The sequence below is a fragment of the Bos javanicus genome, chromosome 15 (assembly GCF_032452875.1).
Source record: "Bos javanicus breed banteng chromosome 15, ARS-OSU_banteng_1.0, whole genome shotgun sequence".
In the NCBI taxonomy this organism is placed as follows: Eukaryota; Metazoa; Chordata; class Mammalia; order Artiodactyla; family Bovidae; genus Bos; species Bos javanicus.
The window spans coordinates 41,417,947-41,441,792 of NC_083882.1; the positions used below are offsets into that span (position 1 = coordinate 41,417,947).

A 23,846-nucleotide genomic window follows, 5' to 3' on the forward strand; every position below is an offset into this window, starting at 1 on the left:
TTTTCCCTACTTTCTTCATTTTAAGTCTGAATTTGGCAATAAGGAGTTCATGGTCTGAGCCACAGTCAGCTCCTGGTCTTGTTTTTGCTGACTGTATACAGCTTCTCCATCTTTGGCTGCAAAGAATATAATCAATTTGATTTCGGTGTTGACCATCTGGTGATGTCCATGTATAGAGTCTTCTCTTGTGTTGTTGGAAGAGGGTGTTTGTTATGACCAGAGCATTTTCTTGGCAAAACTCTATTAGTCTTTGCCCTGCTTCATTCCGTATTCCAAGGCCAAATTTGCCTGTTACTCCAGGTGTTTCTTGACTTCCTACTTTTGCATTCCAGTCCCCTATAATGAAAAGGACATCTTTTTTGGGTGTTAGTTCTAAAAGGTCTTGTAGGTCTTCATAGAACCATTCAACTTCAGCTTCTTCAGCGTTACTGGTTGGGGCATAGACTTGGATTACTGTGATATTGAATGGTTTGCCTTGGAAACGAACAGAGATCATTCTGTTGTTTTTGAGATTGGATCCAAGTACCGCATTTCGGACTCTTTTGTTGACCACGATGGCCACTCCATTTCTTCTGAGGGATTCCTGCCCACAGTAGTAGATATAATGGTCATCTGAGTTAAATTCACCCATTCCAGTCCATTTCAGTTCACTGATTCCTAGAATGTGGACATTCACTCTTGCCATCTCTTGTTTGACCACTTCCAATTTGCCTTGATTCATGGACCTGACATTCCAGGTTCCTATGCAATATTGCTCTTTACAGCATTGGACCTTGCTTCTATCACCAGTCACATCCACACTGGGCATATAGTGCTTAAAATTACATGCTTAACATTTGGCTTACAGTGTTTAAAAGGTAAACACAGACCTCTCCCTCTTGGAACTGATGGTATAAAGAGACAGATAGCTGATAAAAGGGAACAAAGAATAGATGTATATTTACAAATCATAGTAAGTGCCGCATTAACAAAACACCATAGACTGGATGACTTAAACAACAGAAGTGTGTTTGTCAGAGTTCTGAAGGCCGAACGTCTGAGGTCAGGGAACCGGCAGGGTCAGATCCTGGTAAGAGCTCTTTTCCTGGCGTCCAAACAACCACCTTCCTGCTGTGCCCTCATGGTAGAAAGAGAGCTCTATGGTCCCTCCCCCTTCTTATAAGGACACCAGTTCTGTCTGGTCAGGATTCCACCCTTACAGTGTCCTTTGACCTTTATCACATCCATAAAGGCTCTCTCCCCAAAAGAGTCACACGGGGGCTTAGGGCTTCAAAACATGAATTTGAGGGGTTTGAAATTGATTATATTCTTCGTAGCTGAAGATGGAGAAGCTATATACAGTCAGCAAAAACAAGACTGGGAGCTGACTGTGGCTCAGATCATGAACTCCTTATTGCAAAATTTGGACTTAAATTTTGCCTGCTTACCTGCCTCCTGAGAAATCTATATGCAGCTCAAGGAGCAATAAAACTGGACATGAAACAGATGACTGGTTCCAAATTGGGAAAGGAGTACATCAAGCCCATATATTGTCACCCTGCTTATTTAACTTACATGCAGAGTACATCATATGAAATACTGGGCTGGATGAAGCACAAACTGAAATCAAGATTGTGGGGAGAAATATCAGTAACCTCAGATATGCACCCTTATGGCAGAAAGCGAAGAGGAACTAAAAAGCCTCTTGATGAAAGTGAAAGAGGAGAGTGAAAAAGCTGGCTTAAAACTCAACATTCAAAAAACTAAGATCATGGTGCCTGGTCCCATCACTTCATGGCAAATAGATGGGGAAACAATGGACACAGTGACAGACTTTGTTTTCTTGGACTACAAAATCACTGCAGATGGTGACTGCAGCCTTGACCACTTGCTCCTTGGAAGAAAAGCTATGACCAACCTAAAAAGAATATTGAAAAGAAGAGACATTACTTTGCTGACAAAGGTCCATCTAGTCGAAGCTATGGTTTTTCCAGTAGTCATGTATGGATGAAACAGTTGGACTATAAAGAAAGCTGAGCGACAAAGAATTGATGCTTTTGAACTGTGGTATTGAAGAAGACTCTTGAGAGTTCCTTGGACTGCAAGGAGATCCAACCAGTCCATCCTAAAGGAAATCAGTCCTGAATATTCATTGGAAGGACTGATGCTGAAGCTGAAGTGCCAACACTTTGGCCACCTAGTGCAAACTGACTCATTGGGAAAGACCCTGATGCTGGGAAAGGTTGAAGGCAGAAGGAGAAGGGGATGACAGAGGATGAGATGGTTGGATGGCTTCACCAACTCGATGGACATGAGTTTGAGCAAGCTCTGAGAGTTGGAGATGGACAGGGAAACCTGGTATGCTGCAGTCCATGGGGTTGCAGAGTCAGACACTACTGAGCGACTAAACTGAACTGAGGGACACAACAAAAAATGTAAGAATATAAGTTCCCGAAGGTCATGGACTTTGAATGGTTTTTTTCAGACAAAATTCTCATCTCACACTAAAGCCCCCAGCCCAAAGGAAGGAAGTACTCCACAAATAATGGTTAAGTTGAATTAAAGGGTAGAAGGGACATGATTGATTTATAATTTTGGAAGTTGGAGTGGAGGGCAACAAGAGTTGCAGCCACACACACACAAAAAACCCAACTTGTTAGAAGGCTATTGATAGAGTTGTCCACACAAAGATAATGGCAGCTCGGCCCAGAATGTTGTCTGAGCAGATTGAGAGGTATGATTAAAGTTAAGCTATATTTAGGAGGTAGAACTGACTGCATTTACTGACATATTATTGAATGTTAAGGAAAGGAAGGGGACATAGTTATAGATGAGTTACATAATTATTTATGTAGGTTTCAGGCATGGGCTATTAGGTCGATGAGGGGAAAATGAAGGGACACCCAGGGAGGCAGGGAAGGAAATCAAGAGCTTGGTTTTGGACAAGGTAAACGTGCCATGTCTGAGAGATGCACAAGTGGAGGTGATGTGTAGGCAGACGGACATACAAATCTTGAGCTCAATGGAATGTAGTGTGTCCTCCTGCCCTAAAAATCTCTCACTACAGCGGTAGCAAATCTTACCATCAACAAAATTTTACAGAGATAATAGTTATACCACATACTTAATGGGCTCTAAACTTGGGCTAGGTGTTGAAATAACCCTCTATGTGTATTCACTCATTTGACGCTCACAGTTATTTTTGCAGTGTGTCATTTTTGTCTCCATTTCACAAACAATAAAACTGTATGTTAGAAAGTGAAATAAATTCTCTAAAGTCAGCAATCCAGCAAATGGAAAATGTAGGATTTGACATCATGCATGCGTGGAGTGGGTTGCCAGTTCCTTCTCCAGGAGATCTTCCTGACGCAGGGATCGAACCAGCATCTCTTATGTCTCCTGCACTGGCAGGCAGGTTCTTTGCAATTAGTACCACCTGAGAAGCCCAGGATTTGACATCAAGACTGTTTAACCTCTGTGCTCTGACCACGGTGACCTCCTATCTCCCAAGAGGCAGAGGCCTTGGCAACATTTCCTACTCGGCTCCTAAAGTATCATGCGACCTTGAGCCTCAGATGGGAAAGGGAAGGTAATTGGTTAGGGCCCCTGCAGCTCCTGCAATGCTGATCTATTTCGTAAATCCCTTTTTAAAAAGTTTTAATTTATTTATTTATTGTCTGTGCTAGGTCTTCATTGCTGTGCAGGCGTCCTCTAGTTGAAGTCAGCAGAGGCTACTCTCTAGGTGTGGTGTGTGGGCTTCTCATGGCGATGGCTCCCCTTCTTGTGGAACACTGGCTCTAGGCACGCAGGCTCAGTAGTTGTGGTACACGAAGCTTGCTCTGAGACATGTGGGATCTGCTCCATGGCATGTGGGACCAGGGATCAAACTGGGGTCCCCCACATTGCAAGGTGGATTCCAACCAATGGACCACCAGAGAAACCCACAAATCCCATTTTTAATGTGAGTTTGCTGTAGGTACCTATCAGAGATGAAACTCAAGCTGACAAGTCATTTTGATGTGTATGAGAAGGGCAAATTTCTTTAAGTGAAGACCCAGCACACTGCTTTCTTAATCTGAATTCCAGTGGAGTAAAACTCTTTAGAACAAATATTTCTGAGTGAGAAAGTGTTCAGCATCTCATATTCACTTTTATCATCTAAATGTTAACCTCAAGCATCCCTCTGAGCCAAAGGTGGGTGTGATGCATGAGCCAGACACACAGCTTCCTCTAATGTCTGCACCCAGGGTCTGCCAAACTTCGCCACCTATGCTGTCCCGGTGACACATGGGTTCCCTGTCACCTGGCCCCCACTGTGCTGGGAGGTGACAGAGTGTGTTATGCTTTCCTCCAGTGATTCTGATTGCCCTGCATTTCATAAAGGACCTCCTGACTTCTCCTCCTGGCTTATTCTTTGGGCCAGTGTTTTGGAGTTCATCTAGTATGGACTTTCAATTTGAATTTTGCTGGAACATGCTAAAGAGCCATTCATATGTGTTGGTGGGAGGTTGTTTCTGATTAGATTAAACTTCTGAGAGAGGAAAGAGCCACTGATTAAAGACATAAAAAAGGAAACACTTTAAATGAGTAGTAAGTGGCTCATCTTCATATAGCGAAGTATAAATTAAACATAGTCCAGGGATCAGCTTTGAATAGCAGCTGGATAGAGCGAGCTTTTCTGAATACATCCGCAAGGAGAAGGCGCTCACAGCAATTCGGGGGGCTTAACCCACCAGAGAGGGCTCTGAGCACTCCTGAGTAAATGGAGGGGCTGTTGCTATTGCTAAGTCACTTCAGTCGTGTCCGACTCTGTGACCCCATAGACAGCAGCCCACCAGGCTCCCCCGTCCCTGGGATTCTCCAGGCAAGAACACTAGAGTGGGTTGCCATTTCCTTCTCCAATGCATGAAAGTGAAAAGTGAAAGTGAAGTCGCTCAGTTGTGTCTCACCTTCAGCGACCCCATGGACTGCAGCCTTCCAGGCTCCTCCATCCATGGGATTTTCCAGGCAAGAGTACTGGAGTGGGGTGCCATTGCCTTCTCCGAACCTGATAAAAATGACTCTCACACTAGGGATGGGAAGGGTTTTATTTGGATTTCAGAAAATTATTCCCTGAGTCCCTGTGACATTCAAGCTCATTATTATTCTCTGACATAGCATTGGTGATGGTAATGGGGCCAGAGATCTTAGTTCAAAACAAAAAGACGTGATTAGAGTAGACAGCACACGTGTCAATGGGACCCTGATTTGGAACGTGGCTGACACTTCGGTCTCAGAGCTGGAATGCTTCTGTAGTGTTGGGTCTATAGAAACGCCTGGGCTGGAACTAGCCAGCCTCCCCAGCTTTCTCAGCTTCACACAGAGGGGCAGCCCTGCCTAGACTGTGTCACCTGCCCAGGGCTGGAGGTGTGGCTGCAGCCCCACTTCCCATGGCTCACTCTAGGCTCCATGGAGCCATCATGGGGCTGCTGCCTGTGGCTATCAGAGGAACACTGAGCCACGCGTGGTCTCCAGGCCCCTGGCTTTCCCTTTTCCAGCCTGCTGGGTTCTCCTTTGGTTTTCTCACAGCTTCTCTGGTCCTGAACTTGAACCAGACTCTCTCTATAGCCTGTTTTGTAGGAGTCCTAATGCCTACCTTCCCCCGACAGTTCCCTTTCTCCCTACTGAGAATTAAATCCCCTCTTTGTAGCTTCAGCCCCTGGTGGGAACCTGCTCTGAATGGACTCATTATCTGGACTTGGAAATCTCTCCCCACGCCTGGACCTTCTGTGGCAAAGTCTCACTTAATAGATTGAACCCCTGGTTATCCATGCTGCAGGGCCCAGGCCTCTCTGGTCACCTTGCCCCTCACACGCTTGCAGCTTGTATGAAGCAAGGAAATGATCACAGTCTGCAACAGCAGCCCCCAGGCCCCAAAGGCTGAACCCAGGACAAGTTTATTTCTCACTCACTCGCCCCCTAAAGGGTGCGAGGCGCTCCTGGTGGCTCCCCTTCAAGTGCTAACTGAGGGCTGAGGGTGCTTTTTTTGTGTCTTCCCCATCTTTGAACTTCAAGGTCATTTCGACGAAAACATCCAGTGGACTGGGGGAAAAAGAGGCAGAAGTGTTCATGGGTTCCCTCACTGGACACTTAAATATCTGGGCTTGAAAGTGACAGCTGTAATTTCCCCTCGTTTCATTGGCTCCCACGATCCCTCCTGACTCAAGGAAGGCTGGGAGATGCAGAGGAGCACACAGGTTTCGTGAGCAGCAGGCTTCAGCCACATCCGTGGAGACCCGCTTCCCCTGGCTTCACTTCCCCAACCCTGGATAGAGTCAGGCGTGTCTTCTTCCTTTTTTTCCATTTGTCTTGAGTCCAATCAAGCCCATTATGTTTGAACAATAAGTAATCAGGGCTGTTGGCTGATAAGAAGTTTGAGGTAACCATAAATAAATTCTCCTTGGTTAGAACCATTGAAATATATCCTATAATCTCAATGACTGCATGTTTATAAAGTGATCCTCCTGGAATTTCCTATAAGGAAATGAACTCTCATGGTCCCAGTCTTTATAGTCAGAGAACTAGGGTCCAAGGAAAAGCTGGAGCCCCTGTCTATGATGGGCTGGTTTGCTGAACTTGGCACCGTGGCGGGCCCTGGGTTTCCAATAGGTAAACAGCTATTTCAGCAAATCTCAATACCCTGCAAAACAGCCTTTTTACTTTTTCTTCGTAAAAAGCTTCCAGACATTCCAGCCCAGCTGGTCTCTTCCTGGATTCCTGCCAGATGAATCCTCCTGCTGCCTTCTGATAGTTATGAAAAATCCCTTTCAAACAGGGGAACTGCTTCAAGCGCTTCTTAGGGCTGACCCCACATCAGACCCCTTCAGGGACACCGTCCAAGAAAAAGCATCATTTTTTTTTTTTTTTAATTCCGAGTAGCAATTCTGTCCAAAAGACTCTTTGGCAGTGTTTTATTGTAAAAACAGGGCTTGGGAAACTGGATCCCCAGGGAGTGTTTTTCTGATGGAAGAATAAGCACTGCCGGACTATAAAAATGTTTCCTTACACTTGAAAATAATGAAATATCTGCCCTTGGAAACCTGGGAGGCACCAAGGAAAGCACACAGGGGGTGACTCAGAACTAAGGCCCAGCCCTCAGGCCTTTGTCCATGCAGTCTATCAAGCACCTGTCATGCGCCAGGCCCTGTTTCAGCTATAAGGCCCTTCTCTCGCAGGCCAGTGCTTCAGGCTCCATCTCACTGGTGCTCAGGGAACTGCAAATTAAAACCACAGTGACAGTGAGTTTCACACCCATCTCTGGACAATGCCAAATGTTGGCAAGATTGTGAAGCAGCGTGAGTGCTCACCTGTGCTGCTGGTGGAGCACAGGACTCTCACTGTGGAAGAGGTTGACTCTCCTTAGGAGAGCTGAATGTGCATCATAACCTGTGCCTCAGAAGTCGCACCGTGGTGTAGATACACGGAGAGGTGCCCTCCCTTGGGTGCCAAGAGACATGTATACGTTCCAAGGAGCACTATTCATAATCCAGGAAATAACCAGACCGGGGACCACCAGGAGCATGCGTAAATAAATGCCTGTATATTTATACAATGGAACATGATAGTGATGAAAATAAATGAGGCAAGAAGCAAGTGGCCGAATGCAGACGATATGCTTCCATTTATGTAGCCTTCAAAACCAGGTAAAACTAAGGTAGTTGAGCTTGATGGCAAGGACATTATTAACAAGATTCAGGATGGGGGCTTACCTTGGGGGTAGGGAGGAACACACAAAGATGTTGCTGCCAGTGCACTCTTTCTTATGCTGATGGTACATAGGCAGTTGTCCCTTGTGTTATGTCTTTAGATGTACACATGCATTGTGTACACACACACACACACACAGAGTTAGAGGAAGTACAGGGAACATGGGAATGCAGAGCAGAGGCATTTAATAAACGTAGGGCAGCTAGGCAAGTAGGTAGGAATTCAGTTCAGTTCAGTCACTCAGTCGTGTCCGACTCTTTGCGACCCCATGAATCGCAGCACGCCAGGCCTCCCTGTCCATCACCAACTCCCGGAGTTCACTCAGACTCATGTCCATCGAGTCAGTGATGCCATCCAGCCATCTCATCCTCTGTCGTCCCCTTCTCCTCCTGCCCCCAATCCTTCCTACCATCAGAGTCTGTTCCAATGAGTCAACTTTTCACATGAGGTGGCCAAAGTACTGAAGTTTCAGCTTTAGTATCATTCCTTCCAAAGAATACCGAGGGCTGATCTCCTTCAGAATGGACTGGTTGGATCTCCTTGCAGTCCAAGGGACTCTCAAGAGTCTTCTTCAACACCACAGTTCAAAAGCATCAATTCTTCAGCGCTCAGCTTTCTTCACAGTCCAACTCCCACATCCATACCTGACCACTGGAAAAACCATAGCCTTGGCTAGACAGACCTTTGTTGGCAAAGTAATGTCTCTGCTTTTGAATATGCTATCTAGGTTGGCCATAACTTTCCTTCCAAGGAGTAAGCATCTTTTAATTTCATGGCTGCAGTCACCATCTGCAGTGATTTTGGAGCCCCCAAAAATAAAGTCTGACACTGTTTCCACTGTTTCCCCATCTATTTGCCATGAGGTGATGGGACCAGATGCCATGATCTTCGTTTTCTGAATGTTGAGCTTTAAGCCAACTTTTTCACCCTCCTCTTTCACTTTCATCAAGAGGTTTTTGAGTTCCTCTTCACTTTCTGCCATAAGGGTGGTGTCATCTGCATATCTGAGGTTATTGATATTTCTCCTGACAATCTTGATTCCAGCTTGTGTTTCTTCCAGCCCAGTGTTTCTCATGATGTACTCTGCATAAAAGTTAAATAAGCAGGGTGACAATATACAGCCTTGATGTACTCCTTTTCCTATTTGGAACCAGTCTGTTGTTCCATGTCCAGTTCTGTTACTTCCTGACCTGCATATAGGTTTCTCAAGAGGCAGGTCAGGTGGTCTGGTATTCCCATCTCTTTCACAATTTTCCACAGTTTATTGTGATCCACACAGTCAAAGGCTTTGGCATAGTCAATAAAGCAGAAATAGATGTTTTTCTGGAACTCTCTTGCTTTTTCCATGATCCAGCAGATGTTGGCAATTTGATCTCTGGTTCCTCTGCCTTTTCTAAAACCAGCTTGAACATCTGGAAGTTCATGGTTCACGTATTGCTGAAGCCTGGCTTAGAGAATTTTGAACATTACTTTACTAGCGTGTGAGATGAGTGCAATTATGCGGTAGTCTGAGCATTCTTTGGCATTGCCTTTCTTTGGGATTGAAATGAAAACAGACCTTTTCCAGTCCTGTGGCCACTGCTGAGTTTTCCAAATTTGCTGGCATATTGAGTGCAGCACTTTCACAGCATCATCTTTCAGGATTTGGAATAGCTCAACTGGAATTCCATCACCTCCACTAGCTTTGTTCATAGTGATGCTTTCTAAGGCCCACTTGACTTCACATTCCAGGATGTCTGGCTCTAGGTCAGTGATCACACCATCGTGATTATCTGGGTCGTGAAGATCTTTTTTGTATAGTTCTTCTGTGTATTCTTGCCACCTCTTTTTAATATCTTCTGCTTCTGTTAGGTCCATACCATTTCTGTCCTTTGTCGAGCCCATCTTTGCATGAAATGTTCCCTTGGTATCTCTGATTTTCTTGAAGAGGTCTCTAGTCTTTCCCATTCTGTTGTTTTCCTCTATTTCTTTGCATTGATTGCTGAGGAAGGCTTTCTTATCTCTTCTTGCTATTCTTTGGAACTCTGCATTCAGATGCTTATATCTTTCCTTTTCTCCTTTGCTTTTCGCTTCTCTTCTTTTCACAGCTATTTGTGAGGCCTCCCCAGACAGCCATTTTGGAATTAGCCAGGCAAATAAATATAAATGTGACAGGGGGAAGAGGCTGACCACCACTGGCTTTTGTCTTAGCTTTGCCCAGGTTTGACCTCTCTTTCCTTCTCAATCCCATGCAGGGCCGTGAATAGAGTAAAACGCCTGCCATGTCTAAGGTGAAAATTGAAGAATGTCTTAAGAATACCCAGCCCTTGTCAGTGTCTTTGTTTGCCTGCCTTTCTGACCCTACAATCACTCTGCAAACACGTGTCTGGTCTCCTGCCAGCCATTCTCAGGCCTCAGCCTCCATCCTCCTCGTCTTGTTCCCCTAGCCTGCCTGGTTTGGCTTTCAGCTCTTGTCTCAGCATTTCACAGCCAAGTTAGGCAAGACAGCTACACATAAAAAGGTAATTAACAACATGAGCCAAGAAATAAGGACCACATGAGTGGAGCAAATCATGTGTTCCAGGAGTTAGGAGGAACAGGGCCAGGCTGGTTTTGGATGGACGGAGAGTAGGAAGAAGGGTTTCTGGACTAAGGGAACAGTGGGAACATTTTGCCAAGAGAGAATAGCTCATTAAAAGCCATAAGGAGATAAAAGCTGGACAGGATTTGGGATCTTATCCTGTGAAACATGATTATGAAGTACAAGACTAAGGTGCCACCACCCTCAATCCCTTACTTATGGTTGCTGCTGCTGCTAAGTTGCTTTAGTCATGTCCGACTCTGTGCGACCCCACAGACGGCAGCCCACCAGGCTCCCCTGTCCCTGGGATTCTCCGGGCAAGAACATTGGAGTGGCTTGCCATTTCCTTCTCCAATGCATGAAAATGAAAAGTGAAAGTGAAGTCGCTCAGTCGTGTCCAACTCTTAGTGACCCCATGGACTGCAGCCTACCAGGCTCCTCCGTCCACGGGAGTTTCCAGGCAAGAGTGCTGGAGTGGGGTGCCATTGCCTTCTCCATACTTATGGTAGATATTACTAATAAATGGTAGTATGCTTTTCCATTGAGCCCAGACAGAGGCTCGGAATCCTTTTAAATATATATATATATTTGGCTGCGTCGGGTCTTGGCTGCATGCAGGGTCTTTATTGCATCACACAGTCTCTAGCTGTGACATGTGGGCTCTGGAACGAGCAGGCCCCGTGGTTGCTGTGTGTGGACTCAGTTGTTCTGTGGTATGTGGAGCAACTGATTCCCCGAACTCCCCAATCAGGGATTGCACCCCTGCAGTGCAAGGCAGATTCTTAACCACTGGACCACCAGGGAAGTCCCTTAGAATCCTTCTTAACCCAGTGCCTCAGAAGGACATTAATAAGTGAATGGCTTCAATATGGGGATGTTACCTGTGATTCCTACCAAAGTTTACAGAGTGATCACCAGTCTGTAAATAGGAGGAATGGTCACACTGTATCCTGGAGTCTTGCTTCCAGTGTCTCCCTACTTTCCAGCTCCCAATTCACAACTCTACCAGTTGTGTCTCACATACTGGGCAGCACTTGAGGTATTGGCAAGAAAACTTAGAAGCACAGAATGCAAAAGGAAGAAGTGATCTAAGATGTCCCTGAGTCCACCTCCTCCATTTGGTAGCTAGGAAAAACAGGGGCTTGGGACGGAAACGGGTCTGTTTATGTAACTGGCAAACATAGGACATAAATTCGGTCTTCTGACCCTGACCCCAGGCAGCTCCCAGTCCCAGGAAGAGAAAGGAATCCGATCTTTCCTACGAACCTGCTACTGCTGCTGTTAAGTCACTTCAGTCGTGTCCAACTCTGTGTGACCCCATAGACGGCAGCCCACCAGGCTCCCCCATCCCTGGGATTCTCCAGGCAAGAACACTGGAGGGGGTTGCCATTTCCTTCTCCAATGCATGAAAGTGAAAAGTGAAAGTAAAGTCGCTCAGTCATGTCTGACTCTTCGTGACCCCATGGACTGCAGCCCACCAGGCTCCTCCATCCATGGGATTTTCCAGGCAAGAGTACTGGAGTGGGGTGCCATTGCCTTCTCCTCCTATGAACCTACTAGATGGCTATCTTTGCTAGTGGGAGCTTTTCATTCATGATCTCTTTTAAACCTGCCAGTTGCCCCAATAAGAAGGCACCTGACATCCAAGGACAAGTCCTAGTTGAAGGCTAACGTGTGACAGAGGCAGGATCCACACTTTCTCCACCAGCCCCCAAGACCTGCGTGCTTTCTTGCAGTTCCCAGGTGGATGCACCAAGTTTTTCTGAAACAATCACAAAATTAGGGCTTCCTGGGAAGAGCTGGTGGTGAGCAGGACTCACGCTTCTATTTACAACAGTTCAGGTTCTCAGTCACGGTCACATCTGGGGGCAGCCTGGCAGCTCCTCCGTGGGCATCTGTGAGCACTGGCAAGGTCAGGGGCTTTCCCTACACTGAGTTCATGACTCTGTAAGACAAAACCGCCTGCGATCTCCCAGACTCATTTGATAACTTCCCAGGTTTTACGATGGTAATTTAAGCTCTGCAGCCAAAGTAACTCTCCTCCATTGCAGCAGCCTGCACTTAAATGTCAGAGCTTTGCTGAAAAACCACTTGGGTTTGAAGGAAGTCATTGTGTTCAGTAAAATCTGGCACATTTTATGTTTATGGCCTTTATTAGAGGAGCCAGCTGAGCGAGTTAAACCGCCTCTCTGTATGGTTAGTGCAAGCCCAGGGCTCTGGGATTGCTGGAACCACTCATTCAAATCACAGTTATTGAACATGTACTAAGTGCTCGGCGCTGGCATATACAACATGCTCCTTGTCTTCCTGGAGCTTATCCTTTATGGAGGCAGAGGGCAGACATTGAAAGAATAAATGCATAAATAGAAGTATTATGAATAAGCATCATTAAGAAAAAAGAGTGGAGTGCAAAAGTACTCCCAGGGATCTAATTTCGACTGGGTGGGTGAAAGAAGGTGATATTTGAACTGGGTAACAAGTGAGGGAGTTTTTCCAGAAAGGTGCAATAGTGGGTACAAAGGCACAGAGAGAGGAAAGAACTTGGTGTGGTCAAGAAACATGCCCAGTACCCATCCGGAGGCCACGAGGTCCAGCCTCGGACTCCATTCCACCGGGCATCCCTGGTTGCCCATAAGACTAGCATACACCTCACTTCTTATAACGAAGTGTGACAAGCACACAAGGCAAACGTTCGGTTCTACCTTGGTAGCCGCTTCCTATGCCCAGCGACCTCATCTGCCTTCTTGATTCGTGACCCTTGGGCTTTGTTCCTCAGTCACCGCTCTGATACCCAACCTTTGCCCTTCCTCCTCCTGGCATCTCTACCCCCTAGAACTTGCGAGACTGAGCCATCATCTTGCCCCTTTGTCCTCCCTCCAGTGGCCCTACTTCTCTAGCACAATGCCTCCTGTCTATCACCTCCCAAAACATGCCACAACATGCCAGCTATGACCGGTGTCCCAGGCCTGGCACCCTTTTACTTCCTCATCCCCTGTTCCTCCCAAGCCTCCATGGATGCTTCAGGGCATCATCTTTCATGAAACCCAAATGCCAGTGGTTTTCTTCCCTATCCTTTGTCTGCAATCCGTGAGAGGGTCTCTGAGATCAGCTGTGGGGCAGACCTCTGAGGTTCTCTCTGGGTCAAGCCATGGGTCAGTGGAGTCACTCCTCATGTGAGGATCATGGAGCTCAGGCTTTCTCTTGTTTATTTCAGGGTCATTGTGCAGGGTCCAGAAATGGAGGGGCAAACATGCAAAATACACTCTTCTGCTCCAACCAGAAGTTTCCAGGAACCCAAAGGCAATACACAAGGCAGATGGTCTCCATAGATGAGTTTCTTTTCACAGAAGAGAAGAGGGCTGAGGTATTCTAGGTGAACAGGTGCCCCCAGTCCCTGGAGAGGAGCCTCTCCCTGCTGGGTCAGGCACTCTTGAGGGTAACACGTCTGTTGTCTGTTGGGCTTCACCAGATACGTAACTCCTCTGCAATCACTTGTCTCCTGAATATGGCTGTACAGAAGTCAATAGCAACCATAATGGTTATTATAAAATACCTAAAAATACCAAGTGCAGACTAAGGGCTTAGCAATATTCCCTGCATTACGACAGGGGCTTCCAGAGCCCACAGCCCAGGGCAGCAGTCACTGCTTTGCACGTTTCCGAGACCTGAGGTGAAGCACCCCAGAGTTGCCACTCAGCCAGGACATGATAGGACCAGAATAGACCCAGATATCCTGCCCCCGCCTCAACTACCATGCATGCAGAGCTCACATGGAGGCAGGCTCAGGGTAAATACATATCTGCACTCCATCCCCTTCTTCTCTGGGGTGAAATTGAGGCTTGGGAGGAGATATCCTGCCAAAGGTGACAGCAGCAAGTGGCAGAGAAAAACACTTGAATCCAATTCTCTCTGGCTTCAAAGCTGTGCTTTTAAACACTACGTGCTACTCCGACCCGGCCCAGCCACCCCACCTCTGCTGGAAACCCATGATCTGTTCTAGGCACCATTTAGTACCTGTCTAAAGAAGAATCAGGTGAAGAGCTTGGAGAACATTTTGAAAGAGGGAAGGAGATAGTCAAAGAAGCAAATACAAGACTGTCATGATCGGGAAAGATAGGGCTTTCCTATCTTAGAGGTTAACCTAGTTGAAGGGGATACAGAACTGTGACGCTGAAGTGACACCCTGAGAATGTTACATGAAGTGGGGTTGGGGGGCTATGTAATGGCATGTGCAGAAGTCCATAGGTGAGAGGAACCCGGGTGTGCTGGAGGAAACAGAGGAATGTCAGCGTGGCTCCAGCGTGGACTGTGTCAGGGAGCAAGCATGAGGCTGGAGGGACAGGCAGGGGCCAGGCCCCAGGAGCTTCAGAGGCTGTACTGGGAAGGGTGCGGTGCCTACAGGACACGATCCAGGGTGCACCTTCAAAACAAATGTTGTATATTAATGTATATATTTGGAATCCAGAAAAATGGTATTGATGAACCTGTTTGCAGGGTAGGAATAGAGACACAGATGTAGAGAACAGACTTGTGGCCAGTGGGGGAAGGAGAGGGTGGGACGAATTGAGAGCGTAGCTTTGAAACATATACACTACCATATGTAAAATAGATAGTTTGTGGGAAGCAGCATGTAACACAGGGAGTTCAACCCAGTTCTCTAGGACAACCTAGAGGGGTAAGGAGGGGTGGGGGTTGGGAGGAAGGATCCAGAGGGAAGGGACATATGTATACTTATGGCCGATCCACATTGTTACAGGACAGAAACCAATACAACACTGTGAAACAATTATTCTCCAATTTAAAATAAAATCATTCTGGCTGCTAGGTGGAGACGAGACTGGAGGAAGAGAGGAAAAAAGGCAGTTGTTCGAAGGCTGTTGCCGTGTCCAGATGGGACACGGCAGTGGTCTGGATGAGGGCGTGGCTGCAGGATGGGGACAGGGGTGTGGCTTCAAGAGCTCAGCAGAGTCCACCCTGCTGCTTTCACTGAGCAGCCAAAGGCACAGTGGGAGGTGCTGCAGCCACCCTTCTGATTAGAACCATAGCACATGTGTCCACTCTGAGGTGAAATGGTGACCAACTCTTTGAGAAACTGGTCTTGGAATAAAACAGCTTTGTTACAAATCATGTTCTGTGTTGCTGAAATATGTCAATTAGTAGCCTCCATTCTGGTTGCACAAAGAATAATTACCCTGACTCTGTGTTGTCAGTAACATATTCACGGTATTTACAAGGCTTTTCTTGAAAAATCTGAGCAACCTGTGAATTGGAAATCAGCACAGTCCCAGAATGCGGAGGTCATAGACACAAAGATGCACAGCCTGGGGCCTCCCATGGCTCCCTCTTCTGATCCGCAGAAACACCCCTGGGTGTGGGAACCTCCTTCAAATCTTGGTCACCCTAGGGGAAGCACTAGCTCTTCCTTGAGCTTTAGTCAAGTTCAGATACATCCTTCTGTTTTCCGTAACAGCTGTGTGGTCTTGGGCAAGGGACAGCCTTGGTCTCAGTTTCCGCATTTGGCATTGGAGACAATAACCATTGGGCTTCCAGCGGCGCTACCACTAGGTGGCGCTAGTGGCAAAGAACCCTCCTGCCAGTGCAGTAGACGTAAGACACAGGTTTGGTCCCTGGGTGGGGAAGATCCCCTAGACAATCCACTCCAGTATTCTTGCTTGGAGAATCCCATGGACAGAGGAGCCAGGCAGGCTACAGTCCATAGAGTTGCAAAGAGTCAGACATGACTGAATCGATCTAGCACGCACGCATGCGCAATAACCACTACCTCACAGTATCTTATTCTGAAGATTCCGCCGTACATCATTTGTACAATAGTAGCTGAGGCTGAGCAAGTGCTAATTATGTGCTAGGCATCTTTCTAAGCACTTTGTATATTAGCCCTTTAATCTTCTCAGCAGCCTCATGAGATGGGAATATTAGGATCCCCATTGGAGATGAGGAAACTGAGACACACTGAGATCAAGTGAATAACTCACGGTCACACAGCTAGTATGAACCAGAGCCCGGATTTCAATCCAAGTAGTCTGAGTTCAAACCCTTTGCTCATAACCGCCATGCTACACAGTCCAGTGCTGGCACACAGGGGATGCTCAGTGGAGATGCTTGTTTCCTTTCCATTGGCCCTAAAGTGAAAGTGAATGTTGCCCAGTGGTGTCCGATTCTTTGCAACACCATGGACTATACAGTCCATGGAACTCTCCAGGCCCGAATACTGGAGTGGGTAGCCTTTCCCTTCTCCAGGGAATCTTCCCAACCCAGGGATCAAGTCCAGGTCATTGCAGGTGGATTCTTTACCAGCTGAGCCACAAGGGAAGCCCATCGACCCTAAATGGTATACTAAATGCAAGAGAAGCTCAGAAAGTGGTCAGTCAGTCCCTTGCTTTCCAACTCTAGCAACCTACAGGGACCAGTTGGTGTGAAAAAGCCTGGTGGAAGAGAAGGCAGTCTCTTCCTAAGCAACACAGGGGGAAATTAAGCTAAACCTGAAACTGACCTAGCCTTAGAGGAAGACCTGTGGGTGCTGATGGGTGCACGTTACAGGCGTGAATATCATCTGCCAAATTGTTCAACTGACAATACCTGACAAACAACCACTGCTGTCCACCAGGAGATCTTGATTGCTTTTCTCCAAAGTCTTACTCATCAGTTCTGATCAGGTATTTCAGGTCCATCCCACTTTATTAAGCATTAATCATTTATTGATCGATTGTCTGGTTATATACACCAATCATTTAAATATTTATTTATTTATGTACCTATATGTACCAGGCTGTGTTCAGTGCTAGAGAAATGAATGAGATACTCTGCCCTCTAGGAACAGAGTAGCAGGTAAGTTGTGGTGTCAAGAGCTTTGAGGGCCAGAGGAGGGAGTCATCGGCTGTGCCCCAAGAACTGAGCAAAGACCCCACAACAGTGTGGCTGAGATCTTGAGAGATGATAATTTTTTTCAGCTGGAGAAGAGTAGGGCGGGCATCCCCAAATTGCAAATAGGGTGAGAAAAGGCCTAAAGGCACAAAAGGACATGCATGTTCCAGAACGCTAGACATCCAGAGTGGCTGGGATGATTGTGGCAAGGGCTCCAAGACACTGTCCCTCAACACTCAGGTTGCAAGGTCAGTTTTCTTTATTTTTCAAAACTGAATTGCATCCAGTTGAAGCTGCTGCTGCTAAGTCACTTCAGTCGTGTCCGACTCTGTGTGACCCCATAGATGGCAGCCCACCAGGCTCCTCCTCCATCCATGGGATTTTCTAGGCAAGAGTACTGGAGTGGGTTGCCATTGCCTTCTCCGCCAGTTGAAGCTCCTACTCACCAAAATCAGGAGAAGTTTCATATCATTCCTTCCTTTTAACCTCCCCCTTCCTTGGGTTGCATCAGAACTCAGGGCCCAGGAAGGATGGAGCAGGAGGAGGGCGCTGGCTCTCCCTGTGGAGACTGCTCATTCTTGTGCAGTCTTGTTGTAACGTGACATCTCTCCTGGAGGTTCTGCTGGTCCCTCCATGTCAAGCACTGCTGCAGAGAAAATTACCAAGGATTTTGTTAACTTGGGGCAAGGAGAACTCAGATCACTGGTCATGAAATGTCTAGTGTCTTCCTTGGGGGAAGGAAGGTGGAAAGACTGGAGAGGAAGGGTGCATTAACTCTTTGCTGGTAACCACAGCAAACGGAAACAAGACACGAATGAATGACTCAATAACCTTCCAGTTCTAGGAGTAGAATTACGGTACGGTGCGCTCCCTTTGCAGGCAGGAGAGTAAGGTGAGGAGAGCTGGATGGGTCCAAGGTCCTGTTCATTGTCACCCGTGGTCTGGGTTCAAGGCTCAGAGTCAAGTCTGGGCACTGATGAGTGGCTCTATGTCTTCCGCAGGTATGGCAGTGTGGTGGGAGCGTGGAGGTCCTGCCCTGCTCGCGGATTGCCCACATCGAGCGAGCCCACAAGCCCTACACCGAGGACCTCACGGCCCATGTCCGCAGGAACGCCCTCAGGGTGGCTGAAGTCTGGATGGACGAATTTAAAAGCCATGTGTACATGGCATGGAACATACCCCAAGAGGTAGGAAGCCACTGTGGGGATGGCTTTCTTGAGGGTTGATGGGGAGCAAACAAACAAAGCAAATGTACAACTAAACTCTTCTTCCCAGGAGACAGCCAGAGTCTTGTTTGCCATGCTGAGTAAACTCTCAGTCCTAAGATACTGTATAATGCAGAAAAGGGCCTGACTGTAGGGTGCTATGGCGTGCTAAGGTGTGTCTTACCCGCCCCATCTCTGGTCACCTCCTCCTTGAACGTGGGCTCCTTTCCCTCCAGACCACAATGTCCTCATACCATCTGAGAAAGTTGAACCAGGTGGCTCCAAGTTTCCAACATGCTCTCAGGTCCTCAGCTTCTCTGGCAATGGATATTTCATGGTCCCAGACTACAAATATCCCAGAAATTACCAAAATTCACCAAATGCACCTTAATATCCCTGTAGACTGAATGCAAGCTTCTCCGTCGAAACTTTGACCAAACCAATAAGCAACGTCCTTATACCTTTGGGATTTCTTGAACCATGTGGGTGGGGCACTCCCACAGGGACCCTCAGGAGAAGGGACCCGTTCTGGGCATTTTTGAGGCTGCTTGTTACCTTCAGAGAACCTCATCATTGTCTGCTACTGTCCTCTAGCCCTCTTATTGTTTAAACACTAAGCTGTGTCCAACTCTCTGTGACTCCTTGGACTGTAGACCACCAGGCTTCTCTGTCCATGGGATTTCCCAGGCAAGAATACCAGAGTAAGTTACCATTTCCTTCTCTAGGGTATTTTCCTGACCCAGGGATCAAACCCACATCTTCTCATTGGCAGGTAGAGGCTTTACCACTGAGCCACCGGTGAAGCCCTCTAGTCCTCTCAGTTCAGTTCAGTTCAGTTGCTCAGTTGTGTCCGACTCTTTGCGACCCCATGAATCGCAGCACGCCAGGCCTCCCTGTCCATCACCAACTCCCGGAGTTCACTGAGACTCATGTCCATCGAGTCAGCGATGCCATCCAGCCATCTCATCCTCTGTCATCCCCTTCTCCTCCTGCCCCCAATCCCTCCCAGCATCAGAGTCTTTTCCAATGAGTCAACTCTTCACATGAGGTGGCCAAAGGACTGGAGTTTCAGCTTTAGCATCATTCCCTCCAAAGAAATCCCAGGGCTGATCTCCTTCAGAATGGACTGGTTGGATCTCCTTGCAGTCCAAGGGACTCTCAAGAGTCTTCTCCAACACCACAGTTCAAAAGCATCAATTCTTCGGTGCTCAGCCTTCTTCACAGTCCAACTCTCACATCCACACATGACCACAGGAAAAACCATAGCCTTGACTAGACAGACCTTTGTTGGCAAATAATGTCTCTGCTTTTGAATATGCTATCTAGGTTGGTCATAACTTTCCTTCCAAGGAGTAAGCTTCTTTTAATTTCATGGCTGCAATCACCATCCACAGTGACTTTGGAGCCCAAAAAAATAAAGTCTGAAATTGTGACCACTGTTTCCCCATCTATTTGCCATGAGGTGATGGGACCAGATGCCATGATCTTCGTTTTCTGAATGTTGAGCTTTAAGCCAACTTTTTCACTCTCCTCTTTCACTTTCATCAAGAGGCTTTTGAGTTCCTCTTCACTTTCTGCCATAAGGGTGGTGTCATCTGCATATCTGAGATTATTGATATTTCTCCCGGTAATCTTGATTCCAGCTTGTGCTTCTTCCAGTCCAGCGTTTCTCATGATGTACTCTGCATAGAAGTTAAATAAGCAGGGTGACAATATACAGCCTTGATGTACTCCTTTTCCTATTTGGAACCAGTCTGTTGTTCCACGTCCAGTTCTAACTGTTGCTTCCTGACCTGCACACAAGTTTCTCAAGGGCCTTCCAGTCACCCGTATTTAAGAAGTGCAGCAGACTATTTACAGTAGCTAGAACATGTGGGACTTCCCAGGTGGTGATAGTGGTAAAGAACCCACCTGCCAAAGCAGGAGATACAAAGAGACATGGGTCCCTGGTCAGGAAGATCCCCTGGAGGAGGAAATGGCAACCCACTCCAGTATTCTTACCTGGAAAATCCCATGGACAGAGAAGCCTGGAGGGCTACAGTCCATGGGGTCGCAAAGAGTCAGACACTACTAAAGTGACTTAGCACAGAACAGGAAGCAACCTAGATGTCCATCGACAGATGAGTGGATAAATAAATTGTGGAACATATAAACAATGGAATATTACTCAGCCATAAAAAGGAATGTATTTGAGTCCATTCTAATGAGGTGGATGAACCTAGAGCCTATTATACAGAGTGAAGTAAGTCAGAGAAAGATAAATATTGTATACTAACATGTATATATGGAATCTAGAAAGATGGTACTGAAGAGTTTATTTGCAGAGCAGCAATGGAGAAAGAGACATGGAGAACAGACTTATGGACATGGGGAGAGGAGAGGAGAGGGTGAAATGGATAGAAAGAGTAACATGGAAACTTACATTCAGTTCAGTTCAGTTCAGTCGCTCAGTCGTGTCCGACTCTTTGTGACCCCATGAATCACAGCACACCAGGCCTCCCTGTCCATTACCAACTCCCGGAGTCTACTCAAACTCAAGTCCATAGAGTCGGTGATGCCATCCAGCCATCTCATCCTCTGTCGTCCCCTTCTCCTCCTGACCCCAATCCCTTCCAGCGTCAGGGTCTTTTCTGATGAGTCAGCTCTTCACATGAGGTGGCCAAAGTATTGGAGTTTCAGCTTCAGCATTAGTCCTTCCAATGAACACCCAGGACTGATCTCCTTTAGGATGGACTGGTTGGATCTCCTTGCAGAACAAGGGACTCTCAAGAGTCTTCTCCAACACCACAGTTCAAAAGCATCAATTCTTCGGCACTCAGCTTTCTTCACAGTCCAACTCTCACATCCCTACATGACAACTGGAAAAACCATAGCCTTGACTAGACAGACCTTTGTTGGCAAAGTAATGTCTCTGCTTTTTAATATGCTGTCTAGGTTGGTCATAACTTTCCTTCCAAGGAGTAAGTGTCTTTTAATTTCATGGCTGCAAAACTTACATTACCATATGTAAAATAGAAAGCCAGAGGGAATTTGCTGTATGTCTCAGGGAACTCAAACAGGGGCTCTGTATCAACCTAGAGGGGTATGATGGGGAGGGAGATGGGAGGGAGGTTCAAGAGGGAGGGGACATATGTGTACTTATGGCTGATTCATGTTCAGGTTTGACAGAAAACAACAAAATTCTGTAAACCAATTATCCTTCAATTAAAAAATAATTTTTTTAAAAAAGTGCAAGAGAGGAAGCAGTGTATCTCTGGTAGCTTTGTTCAGCCTTGCTGTGTGTCATATGGAAATGACCTTGGACAGCTGGGTTAGGCGAACCGAACAGATGCCAGACATGGGATCCCCACCTGCCTGCCAGGCAGTCTGCCTGAATGTCATTGCTTAGGTTGCATTTTATGTGACATGGAGCTGTTGACTGCATGACCTCCTGCTTTGCTCCCAAGGCCGTGGCTTCTCCTCGAGAGTCCTTTGGAAAGCCTCTGCTCTCTCTTCTGGACAGGAAAATGGTTGATCTTTGCTTAAAGTTTCCATGTAAAGGCCTTGTTTCCTGATGTCTCCACCAAGCTAATATTTCACTCAGGCTGAGGGATTGAGAAAGTAGGCTGGGCGGGATCTTTCAAGCAGCCCCCTAAGGACCACCACCATGGGGAGGGGTCTTGGGTTGGCTGCACCTTTGTACAATCAGCGAGACTTCAGCAGTCGGGAGAAAGAATGAGGAACCCCAGCAGTACCAGCGGGAGTCCAACCTTGGTGAACCAGCCCCGAACGCAGCTCTGACAGTGGGAGTGTTTCTAGGGAAACGGTGGTGCATTCTGGACCCATCTGTGGCTGTGGGCGTTGGATCACAGCACTCTGGGCAAGATGCTGAGCCCTGCTGTGGGAGTCCTCTGAGAGCAAAATGTTGAGCACACTTGGAAATTCACCAGGAGCTCACCAGCAAAGCAGTGTGATTCCCCGGGTTCTGTGAAGGACTGGGGTCCTGTGCATGTCCTTGTCCCCCTTCTCTCTGCACCATAAAGCTGCAAACTTTGTAGCCTTCTCCACCACACCCCCCGCCATTGCAGCTGACAGATGTTGAAACAAACAGCAAATACGAAGAGTGGTAGAGAATTGAGTGTACTTTGAGTAAAAGTAATTGGAAAATGATGAAACTCAGTGTCTGCTGGTGACTCCTAGAGGAATTCAGACCAAGTCAAGTGGGTGGGGGCTGGAGGGGGTGGTAAGACAAGGACAAATGAGAGGTGGAAATGTCCAGGATAAAGCCTTTAGGAGGAGAAGGAAGAGGTCAGTGTGTTTCCTCTGGACCCCCTGTTCACTACTATGTCCAAACTCCCCTTTCTGCCTCTCTCAGGCTGGTGGAAAGAGCCACTCTGCACCTCCCATTCACTTCTGAAGTCACATATCAATACTGAAGCTGCTTTTGACAGAGTTATCATGGGTTATCAGAGTTATCACCTGCTTAATTTAATGAATATTTTAAAGTCTTCAACTTACAGGATCCCACCTTTTCCTTGAAACTCTTCACTCCCTTGGCTCCATGATTCCACACCCTAGACCGTCCTCATCTCTCTGACTGCTCCTAACTCCTTGTAGGCAACTCTTACTTCCAGGGAATGTTTAAGTGCTCCCCAGGGATCCATCCTTGGGCGTCTGCTCTAGTGATATACTTCTGCAGGGAAATCCCAGTGACTCTTGGGTTCTGCACTGCCTACATAGAAAGGACCTTAGCCTGACTCCTGCCTTTAGCTTCAGACTTTACCTGCACATCTTCCCCTGGGTGTTCCCACAGGCACTTCAGTCTGAATCTGACCAAAACTGAGTATATCTTTCTTCCCCAAATCTGCTTCTGTTCTTATCCTCTATCTAAATGCATGATGCCCCCATCTGCCTAGACTTGTGAGCTTATTCCTGAGCATGATTCTTTAATCATCTTCCATTCCCAGCCCATCATCGAGCCCACCTTTCCATTCCTCTCGCTTCTGAGTTCAGGCCATGCCTGTTCCTCTGCAAGAGCCTCTGGCTGGTTTCCCTGACTCAAGTCTTACCCCTTAAATCTATCCTTCCCACTACCCAAAGTCATCTTTTTAAACTCACAATGACCATGTCACTGTCCTACTTGAAATCTTTAAACGACTCTCCATGTGCACAGGATCAGGCATAGAGAACAGCACTGGACATGGATCTACACTGTCTCCTCCAACTACCTCCCCAGTCCCACCACCCACCACCCTGAGTTTGGAGGCTCTGCACATGGCATGGACTAGGGGCACTTCCCTGAGTGCTGCCCATGTCAGGCTGTTTCTTATCTCTCTGTGGTGGCCCATTTTGTCCTCTCTGCTTGCAATTCCTCTCAAAACTTCTTCCCCAGCCTCCACCCTTACCACTTCTCCTCCATCTTTTTAGACTCAGCTCTGCTGACATCTTCTCTAGAAGCCAGTCCCATCTGGGAAGAATGCCCTTTTCTCCTGCGT

At 47.1% G+C, this 23,846-nt stretch overlaps 1 protein-coding gene across 2 annotated transcripts in view; it reads left to right on the forward strand.

Moving 5' to 3' along the window:
• Positions 1–23,846, forward strand: part of GALNT18 (polypeptide N-acetylgalactosaminyltransferase 18) — a 358,416-nt gene that overhangs the window by 266,664 nt on the left and 67,906 nt on the right. For both annotated transcript variants that reach the window (XM_061440790.1, XM_061440791.1), the window contains exon 7: positions 18,169–18,354. In XM_061440790.1, coding sequence (XP_061296774.1) covers positions 18,169–18,354 — 186 coding nt within the window. The remainder of the gene's footprint in view (positions 1–18,168; positions 18,355–23,846) is intronic.